This window comes from Pleuronectes platessa, chromosome 19, assembly GCF_947347685.1.
Source record: "Pleuronectes platessa chromosome 19, fPlePla1.1, whole genome shotgun sequence".
Classification (NCBI taxonomy): Eukaryota; Metazoa; Chordata; class Actinopteri; order Pleuronectiformes; family Pleuronectidae; genus Pleuronectes; species Pleuronectes platessa.
The window spans coordinates 13,518,604-13,544,495 of record NC_070644.1 but is presented as its reverse complement, the minus strand read 5'-3'; the positions used below and the strand labels follow the sequence as shown (position 1 = coordinate 13,544,495).

Below are 25,892 nucleotides of genomic sequence, written 5' to 3'. Positions count from 1 at the left end.
TCGATTGGCATCAGCTTGATCAGCCCGTTTCTCTTTATCACAACTCCAGATCCCACTTGGTAAAACTGCTTATTATTGCATGCACTTTAAGGACAAATTCAGGTTGTGAAGTGAAGCATGAATCTGTCAGAGATTTTAGCTGTTTGTAAATAAAAGTGGTCATAGCATTTTTTTTTTTTTTTTTTTTAGTTTTAGTTTAAAGCCTATGGGTACTGGACATGAGCTCCATATTTGATATGATAATTTCACAAATGCCTTTATTTAAGTTGTGCCTGAAGCAGATTTGAGTTTCTTTGTGTTTCTCTATGTTTTATTTCCTGAGGCCGGCACCATTTTTTGTTTTGGTTTCATCTAAACTTGTGAATCATTTAATGTTCACTAATCAAAGTTCTTGTAAAGGAAAAATGGTGAGAATTGTGCTGTATAACTTTTGATATCAATATTTGTACATGAGAATAATAGCTAGGACACACAGAGACACCGGTCTATAACCGATAGCAGAGCTTAACGATAAAGGGTTTTGCTTCGTTTTTGTTTTGTAACATGGAGATACGGTCAAACAATAGCTCAGTATATTGCTAAGTGGAAATCACTAGACTCTCAGATTGTATAAATGCTGGTGAATGGAACCACAGACTTCTTGTAATATCATTCCGAGTGATCTTTTATCGATCAGCGGTTCTAGAAAAAGGAAAAAAAAATACACAACACTTGAATCGAGATTGCATTTGAGTAATTTGTGTCTAATGATCAGATTTACATTTTTTTTTTTGCCATGTTCATTAAGGTCCTTGAACAGGTTGCACAATGTTTCCATTTATACCGAATGGGACGAGAATTGTTTGGTGCTTAATTTCTAATACCACATTTAGCCTTGTAGTTTTGTGTCTTGGAGAGAGAGAGACGATTGATTTTTACAAAATGTGAACATGAAGCATTTTGAAGCCCCCCCCCCCCCCCCCCCTCCCCGAGTCAAAACACTACTAAGTTTTTTCAGACACTCATGACATATTTAGAGTACCCCATGCAGTGAAACCCTCTAAAAATGAAGTATATGTATGAAAAAATAAATACTATTTTATCACGGGTCAGTTTTTTGAAACATTGTTTAATGAACGTTGTGGTCTTGAATTGCAGCCCTGTTATATTTGGACAGGTATTTCCTGTTTCCTTTGATTTCGTAGCCGCGGCTTGTATTGATGTTCAGTCGTGATCCCCACACGATGAAAGGCGGAAGACGTCCCCTGTATTAACACAGTATTTTAAACAGAGGAATATATTGAGTATCATTTCTGATGGAAAATTGAAAAATTTACAGACAGAAATCTAAGTTCTAAACTTGTTGTGTTTGACCAGAATGTGCTGCTGAAGTTGAATGGCTCCTCGAGATTTTTTCAGCCTTTTACATTTTCATAAAAAGTTTTTTGAAATTTGAAAAATGAAAACGTTTCTCATATGCAGTAAGGCCTTTTTGTCTGGTCAGATATGAACTGGAGCCTTGTGGACGAAGCCGTTCCAGTGAGAAAATAAATAAAGTGCTACTGGGCTGCCGGAGAAAGGTTTGTCTTGAGAACAGTGATGAACCTTATCAGTTTGTGTGAATGTTAAGTTGATAGAAAGATGTATTTAGTTAGAATAAGAGGGGACTTTCCTGATCAACCGTTTCCTGTGCAGATAAAAGACAAAATAAAAGAGATTCTGTTGAAAAAAAACTAAAAAGAAAGTCTCAGTCGACATCCTGCATCTTATGACATTGCATTTCATGTCGTCTGTGGTTGAGTTTCCTTGTAATGCTTTGTTGTGTGGTTGAGGACTTGTTACTTTTGCTTTTCTTTGGTACCACATCACCACCATGACCCACATTGTGTCCAACACTTTTAACTCTTGAAACTTGAACTTTGAAATGGGAACAGGAGGTGAGAGGGAAGTTAAACAGCGCAGGCCTGTGCTGGGTTTTATAGGCCGCTTTTAAGTTTCGGGTAAACTTGATTCTTGCTCGATTTAGGTGTTGATTGGTGTCTTTTTTTGGGGCACGTCTGCTGGCAGGAATCCGGCTGTAGTTTCCTTGAACCGTCGACGTCTGCGGCTCCCTCTGCAGCAGTTGCCTGCCTCACCACAACCCCCCTATTATCCCCTGGGGCAAGTGGAAAGCCCCGAGGGCAGCAGGGAAGGTGGTTTTGCCTTCACCTGAAGTAGTGCTGACAGGGTTGTGGTGCGTCGAGTTCCCCTCGGCTTTTTCTCAAGCAGTAGTGGTTTTTGATAACAATACAGCGTTGAGTGTGGAAGCTTGAAATGACTGGAGATCATGTCAGTGAGCTGTGGCAGTGACCTCTCACCAACCCTGTGATGCAGACGGCTGACTAAACACATCATAGCGTGTCTCCAAGCAGAAGTGACCTCAATTCCTAGAGGTGAGTGTTAGTGGGACAACACATGAAAAACCCCAGTTTATCTTCATATTTGTCTCTCCTCCCAACAATCACTGGAACTGGGGAAGCAGCACCTCATGATGTCAGGATGAAATCATCCCCTGAGTTACGTGAGCTCAGTCCGAACCGAAGCTTCAGCGTAGTGAAGCTGACACGCTGCATGCTGGAGTGACGCAGTCCCGCCCCTTTACGCACATGTAAAAGTTTCTGATTGAGAAATGCGCTTCCTGTGACCTCGCTGGCTTCCTGCACAGTGCGAATGTGAGAATAGTGCTGCAAAAGCACGAGCACAGATTCAGTTTAAATTGTAAAAAATACAGTTATATTGATAAATGTTCACTTAAGGCAGGAGAAGTGGAATGAAAATATGAAGATACAGTTAAAAAACTTTGCTTTTAAGAATGCAACTTGTACTTTCCAGTCAATTTTGGATGAGTATTAGGTGTATTAAAGTGGCTCTGTTTTTAATTTGTCATTTAAATCAATAGAACCACTGATATCTCCACACTTATCCCGATGATTAGTTCATTAGAGGATGAATGCCTCCAATTGAGCTTTATAGGTTTCTTAAGGCACAGCTTTAATAATAAAGATCATCCCTGTCAGGGGGGGGGGCTGACCCTGGTGCCTACATTTATTCCCATACATTTCTGAGACAATTTTCAAAATCTTGCAGGTTTATCTTCCTCAAGCGATTTAAATATATCAGAAGTGTGACTAGTTTCTGTGCACAAATGGAGAGGAAGGGCTTTTCAAGTGTCAAAAAAGGTTGAGTTCACACCTGTGACAATAAGTGGGCAACGTCCCAACATGTCTGTGCACTGAGCAGCCAAGTGGGGACGCAGACCACTTGTTGAATACAGAAGAAGAAAAAAAAATGCACATGTGAAGAAAAAAAGGAGGAAATTCTGGGAAATTTGGTTGCCTCACAAAGTGCACGTCATTTCCTCCTATGACAAATGTGTGGTTTCTGTCTTTTTAAAAAAAGTTTTAAAGCGGTGTGATTATGACAAGTCCGCGCAATTTGCCTGAGATACCGAGGAGAGAATGAATGGTCGTGTACAGAGGATGAGCTTTCAACAATTTATGGAACTGACAACAAGTAAGTTTGATTCAAATCTCTTCTATGGAAATATCCACACTGCAATTAAACACTGTCACATCTTTTCTTGCCATTGTGCATGTTTTGGATATTTTTTGTGCTTGTTTCATATTCAGTTCTAGTGCTTCACAGTCTTATACAGTTTGATATTTATAACTTTTACAGCCTTACAGTCTATTATAAACTTACAAATTCAAGATTCATTCCTGCATTAGTAAATTTGATAAGTTTGTGAAGTGTTTGGAGAATCTGACCTTTGTTTAAAGAGACAAGCAGGATGACAGGTCAGCATTAGTACATGAATTAAATGTATAAAATCTCAGAAGTGACAATACTACAGACCTGTCGTGTTCTTTCCTGGACTTGCTGGATGTTTTCCACTCTATTTTTACCTCCCCTGCTCGCCGCTTGTGGCTTTAACGCCAAAGTTCCCCTCGCTGGTGTGATGTAGGATCACGGTAACTGACCGGTTCCTTTCTCCTCAGCGCTACTCCCTCTCCTGCTGGTTATGGCTGTTGATTCAACGAGGACTGTGGCAGCCAGCAGCAGCAACCAGCAGTGTGGGAATTCTCTGCAGCAGACTCTGAAGCTCACCAGACTTGCACAGAAGGAATCCGTCCTCCTCATCAAAACATATGTGAGTACGGGCCGCAGAAGTGCTGCAGTTTGTTTTGCTGTGTTAAAATCCCCATGTGCTCGTGCAGTGGTATATATATAGCACATGGTGACTGTTCATGTTCCTCTTTGAGCTAATTGATTTATCTTTTTCTGCAGAAGGCCGCCCAAGGAGAGATGTCGGAGCTCTTCTGCAAGGTGTCGGTCAACGATGTCCCTGACCCCAACATCTCCGGCCTGGAGCCCTCGGAGAGGATAGCGAGCATCTACACGCACCTCCAAGCCTTCATGGCCCACTTCAAACGGGTGTACGAGCAGCAGACAGACCTGCAGCTGCCATCGAGCCCGCTGCTGGGCGAGCTCACCGTTGTCAGCGCGCGCAGCAGAGACCTGGCCGCTCTCATGAACGGCTTCTACCAGAGCCTCTTCCCAAACCTGCCCATGCCCGAGCCGGCGGGGGGGCCCACGATGCTACCCCCGCCTCAGAACGTCTTCCAGCAGAAGGTCTACGGCTGCGCGGTCCTCAGAACCTACAAGGAGTTCCTGTCGAACGTGGCCCGAGAACTGAGAACCCTAAAGGGCAAAGTGTGCAGGAGGAGGATGGAGACGAACACCTTTCTCCTGAGGATGACCTAAGGCTGGCCTTAGAAGGTCGGCTCCCAACAACACCTGTTCTCACCGGGTTTTGATAAAGACTTGTAAAGCAGTTTGAAGGTGGCTGGTACATCAGGGTGATTGATACTATTTATGGTATTTAATATTTATTTTCTTTTGTGTTCCCGATAAAATGGAGTCATGTTCCAAATCCATCTCTATGAAAGCCATGTATATTTAATACATTTGATGTTATATAAGGATCTATTTTTCTGATGTAAACTTATTTACTGCCTATGGAATTATTAAAACAAAAAAATTACAGCCGCACTTCTTTGTGATTGTTGATTTTCGAAGTGTTGTTGCACTATTTGAGCCACACAGCAACACGAGTGTCTGGAAAAAGGACCTGCTCTAAAAGAGTAAACAGATTTTCATGCTTTACACTTGTCTTCCCATTTGTTGAACTCATTTAGAGTGACACTATGTCTGTTTCCACATTGTTACACAGTTCAGAGGAACAGTTTAACTCGTGTTTGAGGCGTCGCGTAGTGTTTCCTGCACAGAATCACTCCATCAAAATGAGTTAAAAGAAAATCAGGAAGCTGCTGAGACGCTGACCGAGCTGATATCAGCTCAGAGTGACGCATGTGTTTGACACAAGGCTGCATCAGATAGGAAAGACTTCATGACACCGGCGGGACGTCTGGCCGGTCACAAGGTGCGGGTGAGAATACTGTACGTGTTAAACGCTCGCATCTTCATCGTGATGGAGATGCGAGCGTGTGAAGGGTTGGTCGGAAAAAACAAGAGCAAAGTTGAAATGATGCAGAACACCTTTATTTTAGTTGATGAACAGCAGCTTGTAAACGAATCACATGTAAATCACAGATTCTAGAAGTTTTTGTTGAAACCAAGTAATGCCAACTAAACTTTCCTGAAATCACAAGCTCTCAGGAAACTGGAAGTAGATGGGGGATTCACTCTAGGTCATGAATCAAGTTCCTCGTTATAACTCTGCTTTATTTAAAGCACAAACACAGAGGGTACGTTAGGACAACGCCTATTCTCCAGTCTAGGTTATTTATTCCTTTTCACTTCACAGGACCTGATCTGCCATCAGTCTGCAGCACACTACTATGAGAACGTGTTGACTTCTAAGGTAGCAGGTCAGGAATAACATTTCTGAAGGGTGGAGGGATGCAAAAAATCAGCTTCTCACTTGGATCTGCAACAAATTGCAGTCCCTCAAATATGCCTGATCTATATTCTTATTCAAGACCTATGAATTATTCTATGAGAAATCAAGGAAAATGTTGAAAAAAAATCCCTTAAAAATTACTGAGCCGTTTGCTTTAAACTTGCAGATGCCATTGCTTTCGGGATTTATAGTAGGATCCAAACGTTTGAGGCCACTTCCCCATTTGTGGTTTCCCGCAGTTTAAAAAACAAAATGATATCATGTCCTGGGCTTGTGACGAACGTAAACATTAAAATACTGAAGAACAAGGAAGAAAATGACTCAAAGTGTATCATGTTTAAAACCGCTGCGTCACAGATTTGACATAATCTGAAATTACACCCAAAAAGAATCAGGTTCAAGTTCATCACGCTTCAACTTGCTTTTCCATCTTTTGTCCTGCAGAGGGCAGTAAACTGCAGAGCTTGGCTGGAGTCTGACGTCACAGTGCATGAGCAGTACTGCTGGCTATTCTGCATTCTCTACATTTATAGCTCGACTAAACAAAACTAGACAACGTTTAGTTAACGTGTGAGTATTAAAGCAACATACAACACATATGCATTAACACAGTGCAGTCACAGGAACAGCATGGGGAAGTCAGTGCAGGTCAGTGGAACAGCAGATCTCCATGAAAGGACAAGAGTATGGAAGATTAGGGGAACTGCCCCTGATCACACTTTTATAATTCACCTGCATTTATTATTTCTGTCTTTGCCCCTTCTCCCTCCTGTAAAGGATTTTGATTCCAGGGGGATTTCAGTTCTTAAAGTGTTTAAGGAATAGGAAGTAATTTGGAGTAATAGGATTAGAAATAGCTCTTGAAACTTCTAATATGATGAAAATATAAACGCTTTGCTCACACTTGTGTTAAATGTTGGAATAGAAGGATCTGGTTGCGTGATCCTCTCGTAATTGTAGGATTTAAGATAAAGAAACATCACGAGGGAGGATATTCTCTGTGACACCTTATGTTGTGACTTCTCTGCATTCTTCAAGAAACGGTTCTAATTTTAAAATATTATAATTAGAACATATACCACAGTTCGCACTTTTAACTCAGTGTGCGGTTAGTTCCACAAGTCACTCGCCCTCCAGAGTGTGCACTGACTTTTCTGAGAAAGCAAAGTGTGACCTGCTGAAAGTTCTTAGAACTAATCAGATTATGCCGTTTGGCCTTTTTTACCTCGCATGAGCGCACACTCCCGTTTCCTTTTTATCAGAAATGCACATCATCAAATAGTCAGGCCTGTTTTCATGTTTTTTTTTTTATTGTGCAAATGTCGTGTGCATAGCAGGAGCCATGTTTAATATGCTGCAGTGTCAGCGTGAAGGCATTTCTTATCGTCGTCCTATGATTTATAGACATATACATTTAAAGACAAACCCTTTTATCCCTGATTATTGGGTGCTATTGATTAATGGCATTATCAGTTGTAGCATCCATCTTCGCATGCATAGTCGTTCCGTCTATTACTCCAGACATGGATATTTTATTATTGCTTTGTCGAACTACAGGCTGGTTATTATATCATGTAGTGCCTCATATTATTGCTTACAGTCAAATAAAATAATCCTAAAACCTCCATAATATAATATATAATAATATATTGATATTTTCTTTGGATCTGCATAGTTATTCAAACATGAGTAAGGCATAAAGTCAGTGGAAGCTCCAAACGTTGGTGAAGGAAACAGGCGAGAGCTGCTGTTATCATGAAAACAACGATGTGTGTCCTCAGAGTCTTCGCCGAGTCAGCGACTAACGTCCCAGCCTCACTTACACAGGGTCGACGTGTCCATGTTCAAGAAGTGAATGTTCATTTTTGATTCGATTTCAAAGCCATGCAGCAACTGCAAAAAGAGTTTGACTTTAGTTTCACCACATCGTTCAACATGACAATTTAAACTATACTTATACGTATTTGAAATGGTATTATAGTGTATTATAGTGTATGTTCTGGTTACCTACCTTGAGGAAATGCTCAAATGTGATCCCCTCATAGAATTCATCAGGCTCCTGTGTAAGACAAAGGGTTTACAGACACTGTGCCCTCCAACTTGGATTTGAAACTTACCATCTCATAGCTTACACACCATGTGACCCATTGAAATGCTGGCCACCTCCAACATGGCTGCATCGGCAATGCTTTTGGCCGTCTCCTTCTCCAGAGCCCCGCTCCGAGATAACAGCTCCTCCACCACCTGGACAGATGTAGAAATACAACAGCTGAATTGCTAGAAGGGCACTTAGTAGAGCGCACACTCCACCAAGGCCCGACAGTCCCCTATAACTAGAATGAAATGGATTCTTCCTTGACCCACACTGCCTCTTTCCACCAGGTTTTGTGGAAATCCGTAGTTATTTCTGTGTAATCTTGCTCACAAAAAAAAAAAAAAAAGCTCCTTAGCGGAAGTCATAATATTACTACATCGAGTTCCATGACTCTCCGATATCCGGGGGCTGGAGGAAATGACATCCCTCCCCCCTTCACTCATTATCTTCCAATCAAGAACATTGCAGGAAGTCAGTTGACTCTTGAGCGGTGGAGTGGAGATGTCCGATAACCAGACGTGGAGTTATATATATATATATACTGTAAAACATGACGGAGACTTTGTTTTGGTTTTCTGAATCTGCATCTTAACGTATAATAATAATAATCAGGACTCAAGAAGATTTCCCCCAAACTGTGCACAAACATTCTTGTATTCATCAGTTAAGTTTATTTAAAAGTTTTAACAGGGCATGAGTGGAGCATTGTTTTTGGCTTACGTGTCTGTATTCCTCCAGGGTTATTGTCCCGTCGTTGTCTGTGTCGTGCATGTTGAATAAAACTGTGGAGGAAGAACAGAACCATCAGCTGCGTGTCAGTCACAGAGAACGTCGAGCACGTGATCGTGTGGTTTGTGTTCAGACGCACATCTCAGCTTCTCCCTCCTGACGTTCTCACGCTGCTCCTCCGTCATGTGCAGAGACGGGGGCCTGGAAATGGGACATGACCACCAGGAACTCCTCAAAGCCGATCTCCTGCACCGGGCCCTCGCCGTTCTGATGGTAGTTTCTACAGAAATGCACGGTGGTCACATTAAAACCCTCGCGTCTACAGGAGAGATAAGTTTCAGACTAGGTATGGTCACTGCACCTTCTGTCAAAGAAAGCCTCTACGATCTGTGCACGGATGGGGTTGCACGCAAGATCTGGGATGTCATTGAGGTGATCTCTCCTGAGGAAAGAAGTGTCACATGGTGTCACACAAGACATCTACAGAGGTCACGTGCTACAGGCTGTTTGTGGCCCCAAGTTTCCATTTCAAAAGGAAAAAGGTGGAACAGCGAGCCAATTTATTAGGAAAAAGTTGCTTTAAAAAATAATATAATGAAAATGACTTTGCAAATTACACCACAAGGTCAACTTACCGCAGAGTTTCTTCATGGTGGCTCAGCTGTTTGAATCTTTTGTGCAGGACTCGGATCTTTCCAATTGAAACTGAAAGAAGCAACGTTAGGTCTAATTCAAATTTTTAGCAAATTAATACATTTTACATTTTAAAAGGTCATTTAAAGTGTGTCTAGGCAGAAATTGAATATAAAATAATCCTAGTGATGTTTTCACGAGTGTGTTTCATCTAAATTGTATGAATTGTTGTTGCCTTTACTCTTTATATTAAAATACTTTATATTTACTAGAGCTGTGAAAAATAACGCGTTAACGCGTTATGATTAAATTACAGGATTAATTCGTTTTTTTTTTTTTAACGCATTTAACGCATGCGCAGAAGGACCTTCCAATTCCGCCGCCTCTGCACTAGTCGCCGCTCTAACGCCGGGTTCACACCGGCAGGGAAGCGACGCCGAAGCGAGGCGTAAGCGCAGCGCCAATCCTCTGGCTCCCATCCACTCCCATGTTAAACCGCAGCGCTGAACACAGCGGAGGCTGAAGCGTAGCGTTGTGCCGCGGCTGCCTAGCGCCGTGAAGCGATCGTTTCGGCGTCGAGTCTATTTTTTCCGCTTGACGCGAGCGTATCGCGACAGGAAACACACTGAAAAATGATTTTAAACGATATAGATGACATATTTTATATGATATAAATGATCAAATATGCATCCCATACTTTGTATTCACGTTCTGTTGTCTTGGACTTTTAATTTTACCACTTTTACCAACCACATTATTTAATGTCCCCCTCTGCCCATCCACTACAGCCACACAAGCAGTCATAAAGATAAAAAAGAGGGGGGGGGCTACGTATTCTGCACATAGGCTTGAGTGGAGAATACGTAATTTACCCTCGACACCCGACATTTAACTGAGCAAACAGCGGAGAAGTTCTTCAACATGGATGACATTAAATTAATCATTGAAGTGGAGAAGTAACTTGAGTTGTTGATTCTCAGCATATGTTGTATAAAGACAACACCAAAAAAGACACATGTTGGAACGTTGTTGCAGTTAATGTTGGAGCAACAAGTAAGTATATGCTTGAAAAAAATGATTAAATGCCGTTTTTACTGCAGGCTGATAACAGCAGCAGTATGTGATATTATTAGTAATGCGCGGCGCTTCGGCGTCGCTTCCGCGTCCGGTGTGAACCCGGCGTAATGCAGTCAGACGGCAGCTGCCATTCAAACAAACAAACAACATGGATAATTCTGATGAACCTGAGGACCTTTTGGACGGGAAGATCGTGTTCCAAAAAAACAAAGATCGAACATTCAGTAAAACCAAGGTGATATGCACACTCTGCGAGAAGACGTTATCGTTTCACCGTAGCAATACCCGCCTAACCCCCGCAACGCGAAGCATGTGTTGGTCGGCGAGGGGCGTTCAAGTGGAATGCGCCAAACCAGACTCACTCGCAGGACACATTGTGCAAAAGAAGCGGTCAGCTTTACTGTCAGAGAATTTGAACAAGTTAGTTTGCCTCACCAACTGGCTAAAGAACGAGTAGCTAAGAGGGCCTTTAGAGGCATTAGATTGTATCATGGTGTGGTTAATGGTTGTGTGACAAAAAATATAAAAAATGTCAACCATCCTATGGCTAAGAAGCTCAAATAATTTCTGTTTAATTTAAAAAAAAAAGTTTTATTCAACCACACAATGGCTAAGGAACCCGAATTCTGTTTAGGATGAAGATTATATTAATGTTCCATATGGAAAAGCAATGATAACTGCTGAAGAACTGCTGAGTTGCAGCACAAAAGAAAAGTTAAATGTCATAAATCTTGTTTTCACAAAAATATTCCGAAAAAAATCGGTAATGTGATTAATCATGATTAATCCATAGAAACCTGTGATTAATTTGATTAAAAATTTTAATCATTTCACAGCCCTAATATTTACATAAGGAGTGTGTCCTCTCTACGGAGGCCGCCATGTTTTTTTACAGTAACCCAGACTGGACAAACCAAACCTTTTGAGTTTTTATGACAACTGATCTCTGCCACAGGTTCTCTCTAATGTTTTAAGGGGGGGGGGGGGGGGGGGGGGTTCAGCTGCAACATGCAACTTCACCACTAGGTGTCACTAAACTCTACACACTGAAACTTTAACTGTGCAATGTGTTTGTTCTTAATGAACAAGCTCTTCAGGTTCTACAGGAAACTTTCGTGGCAACAGATTTGTATATTCATATTTATGTAAAACATTCTGGTTTAGCCTGCTGCTATCCCCCGTCTCTGAAACGTACTCTCCTGTGAACTTGAATTATTCATCGGTGCTGCAGCAGACAAGCAGCTTCAACCCGAGACACATAGAGAGGCTGGACAGGTGTGTTTATATGATAAAGACAAATAACAGGCCTGATCACCTTTCTGCTCAACATGTGTCAGACACTGGAATTTAAGATAAAACTGGTTTAAACCTGTAATTCCACCAGTGAGCTCATGGTTTCCTGATTTCATTTCAAAATAAAACACACAATAACACTCACATCCCGTCTTCTCCGCCAGATCACCGTATTCTGGAAGAGCGGACGCAGACTGGAGAGCACCCATTCCTCGACGAGCCTCGAGGAGACGCCGCAATGAGCCGCGAGTGTTGCGACTGGGGTCGGATCTCAGAGGATCGTGTTCCGGGGATCCTCCATCTCCACCGGGCTGTGAGGGAAACACGCGTCCGACAGCTGAGCTCCTCCGCCTCCTCCCCCTCCTCCTGCTTATTCCCCTCCTCCTCCTGCTCCTGCTCCTGCAGGTTCCATCCTCTCCGAACACCAGCGACCACTTCCTGGTGACGACACACCGCCACGGGAACAACAGGCTGCACTTTGAATAATTCAATCTCACTCTGTTTATTATTGTTGATATTTATTCAGAGGCTGCGACTGTGTGTTTGTTTACTGTGTTTTTGTTTACTGAGAGGAAAGATGAGGAGAGACACAAACATGCTTCTCAAATATCCGTGCACAGGATTAAATGACTGAGGCAGAAGGGGATGTTGTTTCAGACGCTAAAGAAATATGAACTGTTTGAATTTGACATATTTTAACATAAATTATGAGAATACCAATAAACTATAGTTCTACAGGTGGGACCACCTGTTTACCTCATGTTGAGGCCACTGCAAAGAGAGACATGTAGTATCTTGCTAACATTTTTCTTTTTTGAATGCCTTAAAGACATATGTACAAATACTTCATTGACATACTGACAAATATTTCTTCTAAACAATGTTTTAAATGCTGTTTTTTTTTTTATACGTACGTTTCTACGTTTTCTCCCTGTTAATAGTTTTTTTCTGGTTATTTTTAACCCTCTTGTTGAGGGTTAAGAACAGTTATAAGCAATTATTCAAATGAACAACAATAACCTGAAGCATGACCATACATATCTTTAACTAACATGACAGGCCACTAAAAACTAATGAATCAACAATTTCAAAGAGTTAACTGGAAACAGCCCCCCTCCCCACGACGCAGCAGGAACATGGTACGGTCCAATTAGCAAACATGAGTATTTAAGCAGGTCTGACACAGGTGAACCTCCTTCTGCTGACCAACCAGGGAACACAGCTACAACCCACCGAACTGGTGAGTCAAAGAAATCAGATTTAAATGAAAAAATTATGTCAAATTTCTGCTAATAAAATTGAGTATCTTATATAAAACCAGTATCTGTGAAGTTATTTTGGTTGTTAGTTTCTAAGTGTTGTGCTAAAGAGGTTAAATGAAATAAGAGTTGCCACCATGCGGGTTCAGTGTGGCTGTAGAAGCAGCCGTCAGCTTAACACAGATCGAACACATACAAAATTTAACTTTAATTTGTAGACATTTAAATTGAGTTACTGTTGTGGAGCTTTAATTATTCTCAGGGTATTGGTAGTTGGTGTTTGTGTATATTTTATTGTGAATATTATATTTCATGTGTGCTGAAGGGTTAATCTATTGGTGTGGAGTATTTGTTCTCTTGTCTGTTTCACTGTAACGCACATGGCGTGTACCTCTGTATGAAATGTACTTCATAAATGAAATAGTTTCACAACTTTAATCACGCCTCTTCATGGTTTGATGCTTTTCCACAATGTGTCACTGTTAGTTTGTGTGAGTGAACGCTTTAGTGTGAGTATTATATTGCATTGAGGTGTGCGCTGTAGCACCTAGCCTATTGATCTGGAGTGTTTTCTATATTTTCTGTTTTACTGTAAAGCTCATGGAGTCTGCCTCTGTATGAAATGTGCTATATAAAGTTAGTTACATCCAATTGCCCCTCTGAGGTGTTTGTCTAATTGTTACAGAATGAAAGTAATTTAAGTTTTACTTTTTCTCCTAGGATTATAACAATGATTGAAGGCTCCATGAAAAGCTTCTGAATAGATCTTGAGGTGAGAATATTATAATTTTATGAAGCTGTGGAGCAAACTTTGGGGGGGGAGGGGGTATTGTGGCCTGTGCTGCCAAACTGACGGAGCGTGACCCTTCTGCATTTTTGAGTGAATATTTGTGGTGGTTATAAGAAGTTGGAAATTCAAAGTTGACCTCTGCTACTGAGTTGACGACAACCGGAGCCACAACACACATCTATGAGACATAAATGACGCCTTCCAGCTCCCAATGGCTTTGTTCCTTAATTTGTTTTAATGCATTAAGTAATTACTTTAGTTGCTTTCAAATGCAATCTCAGTCAGTGGGTTAGACCATCAGGCTTGTTGCAATTCAAGTTATTGTGACATCACTTCTGGGCGGGGGGCGCTGTCTTAAAGTCAAAACATTTCAAACTCCAGATCAGTCAGCAGAAAATGTTAAACCCAGTGAGTCACTGAAGAGCCTGAACTCAGAAAACCTATTGAGACACGACATGGAGGGAGTGTTGCATCCTCGCGTCTTTCCTCAGTATCCTAAATGAGCTCATTGTCATTTGTCGTCGAGCCCAGTCAGCATTTGTAGAAACCATCATGTGATTCTATTCTAAGCCTGTTGTGTTTGTACAGACCTGCAAAGCGTGACTATGCAAATAAAGATGTGATCAAAACAGTTCCTGGTGGCTGAAATGTTTTCATCCGTGATCTCCCCTCACCGACAACAGTCCTGGTTCGGCTTTGAGAGGAAACCTAGTCCTGAACATTTGATCCCTGGAGTGATCAGAGTGACAAAAACTAAATGATGTATTGATCAGAACTTTGTAGTGCTCACGTACACCACATGGTGGCAGCAGTTTCTCAAGAACAGGATGAGCATTGGTTCCTGAGTAAAGAAACATCAGTTACTCTTGATGCCAGTTTGACTTGTTTTCATTTGGGCCGAGGTATAAAACGTCACGTGTAGCACTTGTGGTTCTATATTGTGTCAACCTCTCTGTTGATACACAGGGTTCTCGTTTCAGTATTGTATCAATGCGCTCCCTTCTCTTTCCTCTCCATTCATAAGCCTTTGTATGGGTTCTTATCAAATTACTGTAAGCTGATCCCAACCTTTCCTGTTTTCCATCCAGCCCTGAAGAACTGGTTTCATCGCTGCTGAATCAACAGGCTCATTAAACACAACTGAGCGGCATAGAAAACAAGATGGCTATCAAATAATTTTCTCCCGGTACTGTAGGTCAATGTACTTTTCTCTAACATGCTCGTTGAATGAATGAGACATTTTTCTGGGGCATCTTGGATGAAACAAAACGATTAAGTGTATATCCTGACAAAGGAGGTAAACTAAGAAAGCACCCGAAAATGTATCTTTCTCCACATTTGTACACGGTTGGTCTCTCAATCCACTCAGATCAAATCCAATCAGACTAAAATGTGAGCAACTTTCCCTAAAGAGTTTACGGAAATTGGGATTTTTTAAGTTCAAGCGCTCAACCTTTTTTTTTTTCTCGCAAGGATTGGCAAATCTGAAAGCCTCATTATGGCACCAGTCGATTATGAAGTAAATTAAGGTGCAGTCGCAGAATGTCATGAGCACTGGGAAGTTTCCTTAGGCTCTTTCAACTTGTTTCAATATAATTGGTCTGATTGGTCCCCCCCCCCCCCCCCTCCCTCCATCCCCTCAAGGCACAATCAAATGCTTGTGAGCTGTTTCAGGTCTGTGTGCCACGATTGTGTGACTCTGATGAAATGCAACCTGCGTCAAAGCATTAGTCCTTAACCCATGACCAGACTAACAAGCTGGGGAGGGAGTGCCTGAAGGTTTTGTTGACACTGTTGCTAACCCCTCCCCACACAAACACTCCCACACTGAACTTGACCCCATGTGTCAGTCACTGGGTTGGCTTCACTTTTAAATACCAATATATAATAAATGAGCACAACAAACTCTAAAACAAACATTTTGATACAAGATTAAAAAACTACAGGGCACTTGGTGGATAAGGTACTTGAGTGGTGCAAATTTCGACCTACATTTTTAAATAAATAAAATTACAAAACCAGTTTAACTGTCTCGAGGGGAATCTGGTCCCCAGGGTGAGGGATCCAGTCATCTACAGCCCGAAGTTACTATTCTTCTTAAGGCCTGGGAATGTTGGATAATGAGACTATAGCCGGTCAATGACAAGTAATGAAACAAAGAATATTTAGAATATAAAGTTTGTACACACAGGAGATCCCTCACTGTCGGTGACGGGCCCACAGGGTCTGAGTCAGTGTCTGTTAGCAGCACCAGTTCTTTTCTAGGATCTGACCTGGGCACAGTGTCCAGAGTCCGACCATAACTTTGTGTCTCATGGTTTGAACACTTCTACCAACATGTGACTGGACCTGGTGAGGTGTGGCTGACGGAGGGATGTAGAACCACAGGAAGAGTTTCTGATGAACACGCTGTCACCTTGGAAGAACGTTCTCGGTTTTTTGTTTGCGTCACGGGTGATTTTCCGTTGGATTTGATTTCCCCTCTGTCACAAGCTCGTCAAGCTAGAGCCGAGTCTCTGTGACATCCTCGGCTCTGCAGTCGACAGGATGCTCGTCACACAGGGTTTGATGTGATAACCGAGCGGGTATCTTGACAACCTGGTTTTGCACTTTATCACCTTTCATTATTGTCATTCCCTCCATGAAGGTCTGAGCCTCCCTCTCTGTCAGTCCCTGAGACGATTGGGTGGAGCGTCGCTGACCTCACATTTCACAAAACATTCTGACTCGTCAACAACTGTAATTTGGCATTTGGGAAATGGGTCCAACCAACATTTTAGTTGGACATTTTGTAGCCTGTGATGTGGACTAGCAGGTCATTCTTGACTTGTGTGGATTTGTAGTAACTTGACTGTTCTATCAGTTTGAGTGTATCATCTGAGTGCATTTCTAATTCTTGCTCGTCTCCTAACAGCTTATCTACCTGTTGCAGAACATACATTCAAGCTTTACACAGTGTAGTATCACCCCCTAGTGGAATTCTAGGGGGCGATTCCCATTATATTTTTCATCATTGATGCAATTATTACCAGCCATTATATTTATCATTGCTACTATTTTCAATTGGTTGTATCATTAAGAACATCAATATCTTTAAATTTCCATTGTGTAAGATCTGGATAAAGGGATCTCTTGGCAGAAATTGAATATAAAAAATCCTACTTTTCACTAGTTTATTAATCATCTAAATTGTACGAATTGTTTTCTTCACTCTAGAATGAGCCCTTTGTATTTAAATACTTTATATTTACATTGGGAGCGGGTCCTCTCTTCAGAGGGCACCATGTTTTCTACAGGAGCCCAAACTGGACAAACTAAAGCCCTTTGGATTTTTCTGACAACTGAAGGTTACCACAGGTTCTCTTTCATGTTTGGAAGTGGAGGGTGAGGTGAGGGGGTATTCAGCTGCCACATGCAACTTCACCACTAGATGTCACTACATTCTACAAACTGAACCTTTAAGTATCATTATTATTGTTCTCATCACAAGATACTGTTCATGCTTAAATACAACGACATTTCTCTCCTCTCACCCCAACTGTCCGAGGCAAATGTCTGCTCACGCCGAGTCTGGTTCTGTTGAAGGATTCTCCAAGTTAAGTGCATGTTTTTTTTTTACTCTCTCCACCATCTCAATATGTTTCTCTGTTATTAAGAGGTCTGGACCATAAAGTACCTTGAGATGTTTGTTTTGATTTGGCGCTATGCAAATTAAATCCCAGATACTATACAGATGTGGGCTTCTTCTTAGAATGATGCAGCACTTCTTGCCTTCTTGTGGGCCGGAAAAAATGAATGTGAGTCTAAAGTGATCCACTTGTAAAATAGCAATTGTGGCCCAAACATCCTTAAACAAATGTGGGCCTTTTTGTTAGCAAACACATGCTGCTCTAGGCAAAGTGTCATCTGGACGGAACCTAAAGTGGCCCATGGTGAATATGGCCCATATTGCATAAAACAAATTGCATAAAACACTTTGGTTGACATGAAGTATTGCTATGGCTTAGTTATGGCCCAGATAAACGGGAGCGGACCGCCCAAGTGCCCTCATTCCATGTGGTGTGGGGGTCGGATCTGGGGATATATGCCAAATCTGGGCCGAAACAAATTTGCTATGTGGGAAGAAGTTGAATTAAAATCATAAGAGTCACAGTTTTTAATAGTGTGGTTACCACACCGTTACTGGCCCCTGGCTTTTCAGAGTAGAAGAGGATTCTACCGTGGTTGAAAGAGCTGGAGCAGATGAGACCATGCTCATTTATTTTCTCTGTGCAGAGGAATTGATGCGTCTGCTCCCGCAGAATCAATCTGGTCTGAAAAAACAGCAATACATTTTCTTTTCTTTATCAGTCTCTGCCCTTGAGATGCTCTCTCATAAAATTGGCTCACTTGCTGCGTCTGTGTGTTGTAAGCCATTACCGAGCGCACTACGTCTGGTGGCTGGGAATTGATTTGAATAAAGACTCTGCTTCGGAGGGAGAGAGAAGGGGGGGCCAGAGTAAATAAGGAGGTGCGGGTTATATACAGACACACACAAAAAATAGGGGGCGGAATAAGCGTGGCCAAGGAGAGAGGGCAGCCTGAGCCTGCTTTGCATGCAAGGGGGCTTGTGTGGGAGAGGGGAGCTGACAGGGCGCCGCAGTGCTGCCTCCAGCTCTCAGACAACAGCTGCTCAGGAAGAGGAGACGTCCTGAGGGTGCTGCGACATGTCTCGCTCTCTCTCTCCATCTCACTCCACCTGTCTGCCTCTTCCTTTCACCACACACACACACTTTTCTCAATGCTGCACACCCACACACAGGGACGCACACGATGGGGCGAGTGTGTTGTGAGATTCATAAGAAATTGGCAGGCTGTCTGTGCTCAAACAAAACACTCCAAAATAAACCATGAGGCTGAATTTGTGATGGAGTCTCTTGTTTGTTCGTCTTATTCAGAAATATGTTTATAAAGAGTAATTATCCGCAGTTTAATGGAAATGAAATGTTCTCCCTGCGCGGCTGTCCAAGCTGCTGATGAGACGTCTGAGCAGACGAGCGTTTGTCTTGACTTCGAAAACACTTCTTTCCAAAATTTGCATTAGTGTAATTGGACTAATTTTCTGTTTTCTGCTTTTGATCTATTTTCTTCAGCAAAGAATAGAAAACCAATTTAAGCTGAGTAATTGTATTCACAACCTGAGGAACACACACACACACACACACATAACAACACACTGCAGATTGTTTGATGTGACAGCTCCGGTTTTTATGAAAGTTTTCTTCCCCATTAAAGAGAGAATCGCTTCGAAGTTCTTCATCTCACATGAAAACTTGAGAGATCATTTAATTACCAACTAATCCAAATGAGTGCAGGACAAATTAATGAAGAGTCGCCCTGCATCGATACAGCAGACTGTACATTTATATCAATGGAGCTGAAATGAGAGTGAAAAGCCACTTTTTGTTTTGAGTATAGTTTTAATTACTTTCATGATTTGGAGGTGAAAACATCCAGAGAGGACGAGCGGGGGGGGGGGGGAGAATTGAGTGAGAAATAATCCTGTCATGAGGGACACTCGCTGAAAATACCCTCTGTCTATGAGGCTAAAAGAAAAATATATAGAAAATGTATCTTGGTTTAAATTTAGCATCTAACAGTGAGGAGGAATTCCAACGCTGATTTAAACTTATTAGTCTGTCTCATTCAGGAAAGTTGTTTCACTTCTTTTTTTCCCAGTTTGCTCTTGTATTGATGGAATTAAAAAGGGACAAAGAACTGTACCTTTTGCTTGTTGCCCTTGGTTTGTCAATAGAGAAAAGCAGGAGGGATTGCAGAGACATGGACGGGGCAGGGTTTGATCTCCAGACAGAGAGAAATCAATTTTCAGAGTACAAGCGGTTCATACGCGGACAAAGACGAAGCTAGGTTACACTAAGGGACAGTATGCTTGTCTGAAAAAAGTTTTAAGTGATGTTTGGAATCATTAGTTATTAAAATCAAGATCAGGAAGGGTTATTTAACCTGTTATTTTCCTAGTGGAAATAGTAATATTCTTCCCTGCCTCAACTTCCCCCAGCGTCTCTCTGAGATCCCTCATCTTTCCCTGGGGTTAGATGGGCGATGTAATCCCTCAAGTGTGTCCTTGGTCAGTTCTGGGGTGTCATCCCAGCTGGTCATGCCTCAGGACGTCTCAGAGCCGAGGAGCGTGGCCTTTTCCACCCCCCTCAGTCGACTCCTCACTCTGCGAAGGAGCAGTGATTCAGCGTTCAGGTTTTTCAGAATCACTGAAGCTCAGTCTCACCAGTCAGCCGGGGGGGAAACCTCATTACAGCCGCCTGTACCTGCGATCTCATTCTCTCACTATTCAGCGAGGACGTGAACCAGGGCTGACGGTTTAATTGAGAGTTTTACTCTTTGGACTCGGCTCTTGACTTTCGCCACCGCATTGTGGTGCAAAGCCGCGCCAGCCAGTGGCCCTAACTGACCATCAATCTCATCACCCCCCCTCCTTTGCTCCACAGTATGCCGCCTGCTCCATGTGTGGCAGCTGCTCCCTCCTCGAGGAGAATGAGAAATCTGTATGTCCAAACCTTCCAAATCTCAAACACTCCACTTCACATTGCAGTGAAGCCAACACAAGAAAATCCTCCTCGAAGAGTAGAAATGCCTCCACAGATGTCAGATGCCCCCCCCCCCCCCCCATCTACATTAACATCTGATTTGCTCAGTGTATTAAGTTGACTATTAAGACGGATAATGAGTTGAACTGACTGTTCCCCACTTTCCTTTAGTTGAGTTGATAAATCTTGATAACTGATAAACGATATTACTCTAGCCTCACTGTAAGAAGGTTCCCGGTTTAAACCCCGATTTGCCCGGGGTCTTTCTGTGTGGACGTCGCAAAGCTCTCGTGACCCTTGACCTCCAATATTGAATCTGATCATGATTCCAAATTTCCTCGAGGCGTTGCTGAATGTCACGGGACCAAAAAAACATGTTTTGTGAAGCCACCTTGACCTTTAACCTTCCTCCAGCCCAATCATCTGTAAGCCTGAGAAAACCCTTGGGCTGAATTTGAAGAAATTACCTCCAGGCATTCTTGCGATTTTATGTTCACAAAAAAAGGAATGGATGAAGGACAGATGACTATAAAACGTCGTCAGCTCGGCATCTTAAAACTCATGTGAATAACCAAGGTATAATTATCTCCATAGTGACATTGAGCCAGAGTGAGCATGTCTTAATTTGACCTAATTAAAACTTTCTATTGCAGTTTTCCTTCTTGTGCTGGTGTGCATCCAGCAGACTCTTCAGATGCATCTCCTTACTGGAAGCCATGTCTTCTGAAACATTGTCTGTCTGAAGCAGTGTTAATTTTGGCAGCTATTTTTGATTTAGTCTTAGTCTTAGTCTTTTGACGAAAATGCATATTAGTTTTAGTCACCTTTTAGTCATTTTAATCCTTCTTAGTTTTAGTCTAGTTTTAGTCGACGAAAACAAATTACATTTTAGTCTAGTTTTAGTCGACGAAAACTAATTCCATTTTAGTCTAGTTTTAGTCACATTTAATAGCCACATTAAACTCCTTTTCTATAAAAACATATAGCTGCAGCCTAATAGCTTAAAAATATATATTTAATTTTAAATGTGAAAACAAAAAGGGAGAGCAGGTCAGACTGGAGCCGGACACAGAAACTGAACATCGGTACAAACCAACTGCAGCTTCTGCTCTGATGAAGAAGCTGCTGCGCTGATCTCTGAGCAGCTGAGACCATAGAAACTCTGGTTTTCACTGTTTCCATAGTTAAGAAGCAGTCGGTCACTGAGAGGCTGCTCCACGAGAACGCGCTCTGCTTTCACTGTGTCTCTCTGAGCGAGTGCGCGAGGCGGGGGGCGGAGCTACGGACCGGAGCGCTATCTGGGAGCGCACAGGCACACACACACACACACACACACACACAGATTCACTCGCCCGCTCCTGATACTTCATGACGGCCTGATACGATGATGTTATAAAAATTATTGTGACTTAGTCAACCACCAACATTTTCGTCTCGTCTCGTCTCGTCAACGAAAATTAAAATAGATTTCGTCATAGTTTTTATTTTCAAAGATTCGTTTTCGTTACGTCTTCGTCTCGTCTTCGTCATGGAAAAAAGGTCGTTAACGAATATATTTCGTCATCGTCTTCGTCAACGAAATTAACACTGGTCTGAAGGTCACGTCGCTGTTAAGCAGACTTCTGGTAACCGGTGTCCTCCAGTCACGCTCGGGGCTTTTAAGTGAAGTCTTATTTATCTAAATACCAAATGCAGGAAATGTTTAATGTAGCTTAAGTGGCTGAAAACGGAGAGTTTCCAGAGATTTATTGGCGAGGGAATATAGATATTGAAAAGGTCATATGTGAGGAAGCTGATATCCATATTGGTCCATTAGGAACCTTCCAGTTGTAGATGTTATGGATTCAGGGCCACGCCTCTGACCTTACATGTAATCAAAGTCTATAACCAACGTTATGGTATGTAGTTACGACCTCTAGGCTGTGAATGCCAACACATTAGCTTTGCCTTGACGTTAATTTAGGACTTGGATGCTTTAACCTATTTATCCTCATAGACCAACCGGCGGGCTCATTAGAAAGTCAAACAATCAGCCCAGACTCTGTGCAAGTCTACTGAGCTTAAATGTCAAAACAAGTCATCAACCCAGTGATTGATGCAAAATAAACCCCCGAAAATAACAAGGAAATAAACATAAAATAATGATAACGCATCAAATTTTCCACCCGAAGTGATGGTACAGCTAAAATAAAATGGCATATTGGATTTCACTGAGCAGATACAGTACGTGATAAGCATGGATTATTTTTATGAAAAGCAAGGACAGCTGATGGAGATGGAGAATATTGAGTAGATGTGGGGCGTCACTGAGGTGGTCGACTGTACACTGCAGATGAATATGTGATTATGTCCCCCTGACTTATTTAAAAAGAGAGCACAGTTTTTTGTCTTTCAGGTTGCTTTTAAAATAATTCAGTCTTCGTCTGGTCTTATGATCAAGGGCATGCAAAAACAATCTGGGGGGAAAAGAACAAAACAATTAACCAGTAAGAAAATCCTGGAAAAATCACCATAATTACCAGAATTTAGAAAATATACACCTCGAAGCAAAAATATGGTATTTTTAATTGTCCCAAAAAAAATTTAGGAGAAAACACTTCCAATCTCAGAAAGATCCCCCAACATTTCAGGCAATGGTGTCCCTTTAATGGTTGGTAAAAACCTGAAGGACAATTTACTCCTAACAACATGCATCTGTTTATCCTCTGGGATACGAGACCTTGACCTGACAAGACTGGATCATGCAAACAGCTCCGGATCATGGTTACATGATTAATAAATGCACGTGGGGACTCCTTCCTGCATTATTAACATCTTACAGGGCACCGCCACCAGTCGGGCCAAACTCAGAACTGTTTACTGCAACGTGAACAAACGGGGACTCTGGGATCTTTACTTTCACCAAGGTCAGATGACAGATGATTGTTTATGAGGTTTAACTTAAATCATTGTTTCCTCCACCACTCTCTCCCACAGATGTAATCAAAGTGTTTGTTCGTGACGTATGCTGTCAGTCAGTCCTCAGGAGATGAATCCTAATGATGCCAGTTGAACCCCTGAAGTTTGTTTTCTTTTTACCAAGTGCTGCGTCATGGTCCAAGTGGCAGATTTAATACGTTCAGCAATAATTACTTTTGTTGCAGATTTTTAAAGCCATTTTTATTCCACTGCTACTGTGAAAATACGTTGTCGAGTACAGTTAAAAGAGGTGATCCATTTCCCCTTAATCTATTTCATTACAATTTGATTTACAGACATAAAAGGCCATCGTAAGAAATAAACAATATAATTCATTGTATTATCGGTGTAACATCCCATTGCTCTTCTTAAACACGTGCACACCGTGTTGTCTCGGTGTGAGCACCACTGCTCTTTGTGTCTGACCACACAAAGTAAGCAACACACTCGTGTACGCCGACTTAAAAATGCACCGGCATGAGCCAAGGTCGGCGCCGTGTTAGTAATCACTCCCCAGACGCACCTGTCAGGAAGTTGAGTGGTTCTACAGGAATATAGAAGCAACAAGGATGCTGCGTTTCATATCTCAAACAAAAGCTACTGCAAAAAAACGTTATTGAACATTATTTATTTCGAACAAAGTATTACAAATATCCTGAATCATCGCTGTAGTTTATTCAGCGCTGGTTAAAGCGGATACGACCTGAAGTTAACGTCGTCTTTCTTCATCCTGATCGATTCCAACGTGTGCGTCTCCCCGAGGCCTCGAGAGGAAGCTTCAAACGAGGTTCCACCGTTGAGGGAGTTTTACCCCGACTCCTTCTCGTCTTCCTGTTCCTCCCGGTTTTCTTCTGTCGCACGTTGACTAGGGATCGTTCCGCAGGGAGGGCAGCTTTGTAGTTGGAAAGGGACTGTGAATGATATTCAAATCAAATGAGAAATAATCAGTATATTTTTATCTTCCTACTTTTCCAACTTTTCGTGTCTGTAGACGCTGTAAAAGTGAAACCTGTCGTGAAACTTTTGGTTTGAATAAAAGGATGATAAATAGGTGTTTTACTCTGGTTACTTCTTGGGGTCTTGAAAATGGATGTGTGCCCGGTTAATACTCGGCCTGTGGAGAACAGATGCTGCTTTGTATTCTCACCTGGAAGAAATTCTTGGACCGGCTACAGACGGTGAAATAGGTTCAGCTAAAATATGCTGACTTGCTGAGAACAGTTGAGAAGAAACTCCTTTTCTCTCCCGGCACAGCGGCGAAGTCCCGCTGCGTCCCAGCGTCTTTCTTCATGACCCCGGTGCTCCTCCATTTTCCTTCCATTTGCTCTCCTGTGTTTTGAGGACGGCTTGACGGTCAGTGCTAAGAAGGACAGCCTCCTCGAGCAGCTCTATTCTGTTACCTGCAGCTCAGTCTCTTTCCAGGTCTCTGCCTCACACTCAGAAGGTACCTGTTGTGTTGAGATGAGGGCCTGAGTCACGCTGTGCCGGGGCGCGGCACCGATCAGCCGATGCTCACCTGCTGCGGTACAGTCAAGGTCAGAGGATGAGAAGCCTGTGGCCCGATTGGCTGGGATCAGGGCGAGGCTGGTGAATTGTTATCGCACGGACACCAGCTTGTATTGGTTATTTCACCCTCCGCTGCGGACTACAGGGGTTTAGAGTTGTTTCTCTGTGATTCTCCCGCAGGGTGACCATCAATCAAACGTGACAGAAAGTGTCATATCCGTGGAAACAATTTTACTCCCCAGCAGCAACGAGACGCTCCTTCATAAATTCTCCTTCAGAATATGGTTTCAGCGTCCTGGCCGTCAGTTGGCTCACATTCCTGCACAGCACGTGCTTCTGAAAGCAGCTCGCCGGGCTCCCAATATTTGCCGAAACTTAATCAAACTTAACTTGATCAACGTGTATTTGTCCTTGAAACTCAAAGCATGTTTCCAGCTGAAATTATGTTTGAGATTTACCATTTTCATTACCGTGAACCCAGCCCCGTCTTGGAAAGCTTGCTTTTTGCATCTACTTTTAATTTCTTGATAGTTGCCATGATGGGTGGACGGATGATCTTTATTATTCCTAAAGGTTAATCATGGAGTCATCATTTTGAAATGGCAATAAATTATAAAACACATTTGCATAAAACTAAATAATCGATCATCAATTTCCTCTATGGAGGATTAATAAAGGTAAAACTTATCTTTTCTTGAAGCTTGTTTAAAGCCCTGTTGATGAGGCACGTGATCTGTACGACTGGAGTAATGCTCGGCAATCACACACGACTGCTATGTGTGTTTTTTTTGTTCACCCCAGGCTCGAGTGTGACTCAGGCAGCAATTTCCAAATGTCAAAGCCAGAGAGAAAACTAACGAGCCCGACCTGAACCCAACAGTGTGATGTTTTCCCAGAAAAAAAAATCAAGTAGATAGCCGAGCAGACGTCACTTCAAAGTCTGGCTTGTGTCGGGTATCAACACTTTGTTTAAGGCATAAGACTGGAGCGCACCACCCTGAAGGTCGTT

At 42.2% G+C, this 25,892-nt stretch overlaps 2 protein-coding genes across 3 annotated transcripts; one reads left to right on the top strand and one right to left on the bottom strand.

The window, feature by feature from the left end:
* The first annotated feature begins 3,397 nt into the window (after nt 1-3,397).
* On the top strand, nt 3,398-5,184 carry m17 (IL-6 subfamily cytokine M17). Of its 2 annotated transcripts, none has more exons than XM_053411930.1 (3): nt 3,398-3,531; nt 4,017-4,168; nt 4,309-5,184. In XM_053411930.1, exons 1-3 carry the CDS (start codon nt 3,477-3,479, stop codon nt 4,780-4,782), a joined length of 681 nt encoding a protein of 226 aa, XP_053267905.1. In that variant the 5' UTR covers nt 3,398-3,476; the 3' UTR covers nt 4,783-5,184. The 2 variants fall into 2 exon arrangements, with proteins under 2 accessions (XP_053267905.1, XP_053267904.1); XM_053411929.1 differs by having other exon boundaries at nt 4,306-5,184.
* Nucleotides 5,185-5,558: 374 nt separating this feature from the next.
* On the bottom strand, nt 5,559-12,143 carry tescb (tescalcin b). Its single transcript, XM_053411822.1, is given in 9 exon segments — nt 5,559-7,834; nt 7,953-8,000; nt 8,078-8,185; nt 8,757-8,818; nt 8,905-8,968; nt 8,970-9,045; nt 9,127-9,207; nt 9,401-9,470; nt 11,914-12,143. Coding segments are annotated over 9 exon segments (651 nt in total). The 5' UTR covers nt 11,978-12,143; the 3' UTR covers nt 5,559-7,756.
* Nucleotides 12,144-25,892: the final 13,749 nt, after the last annotated feature.

What these genes read in the sequence shown, in the direction of transcription:
- m17 (XM_053411929.1), top strand. Translation starts at nt 3,477, where the DNA reads ATGAATGGTCGTGTACAGAGGATGAGCTTTCAACAATTTATGGAACTG. An exon ending in ATTTATGGAACTGACAACAA is followed by an intron (nt 3,532 to 4,016) that starts GTAAGTTTGATT and finishes CTTTCTCCTCAG; the next exon opens with CGCTACTCCCTCTCCTGCTG. An exon ending in TCCTCCTCATCAAAACATAT is followed by an intron (nt 4,169 to 4,305) that starts GTGAGTACGGGC and finishes CTTTTTCTGCAG; the next exon opens with AAGGCCGCCCAAGGAGAGAT.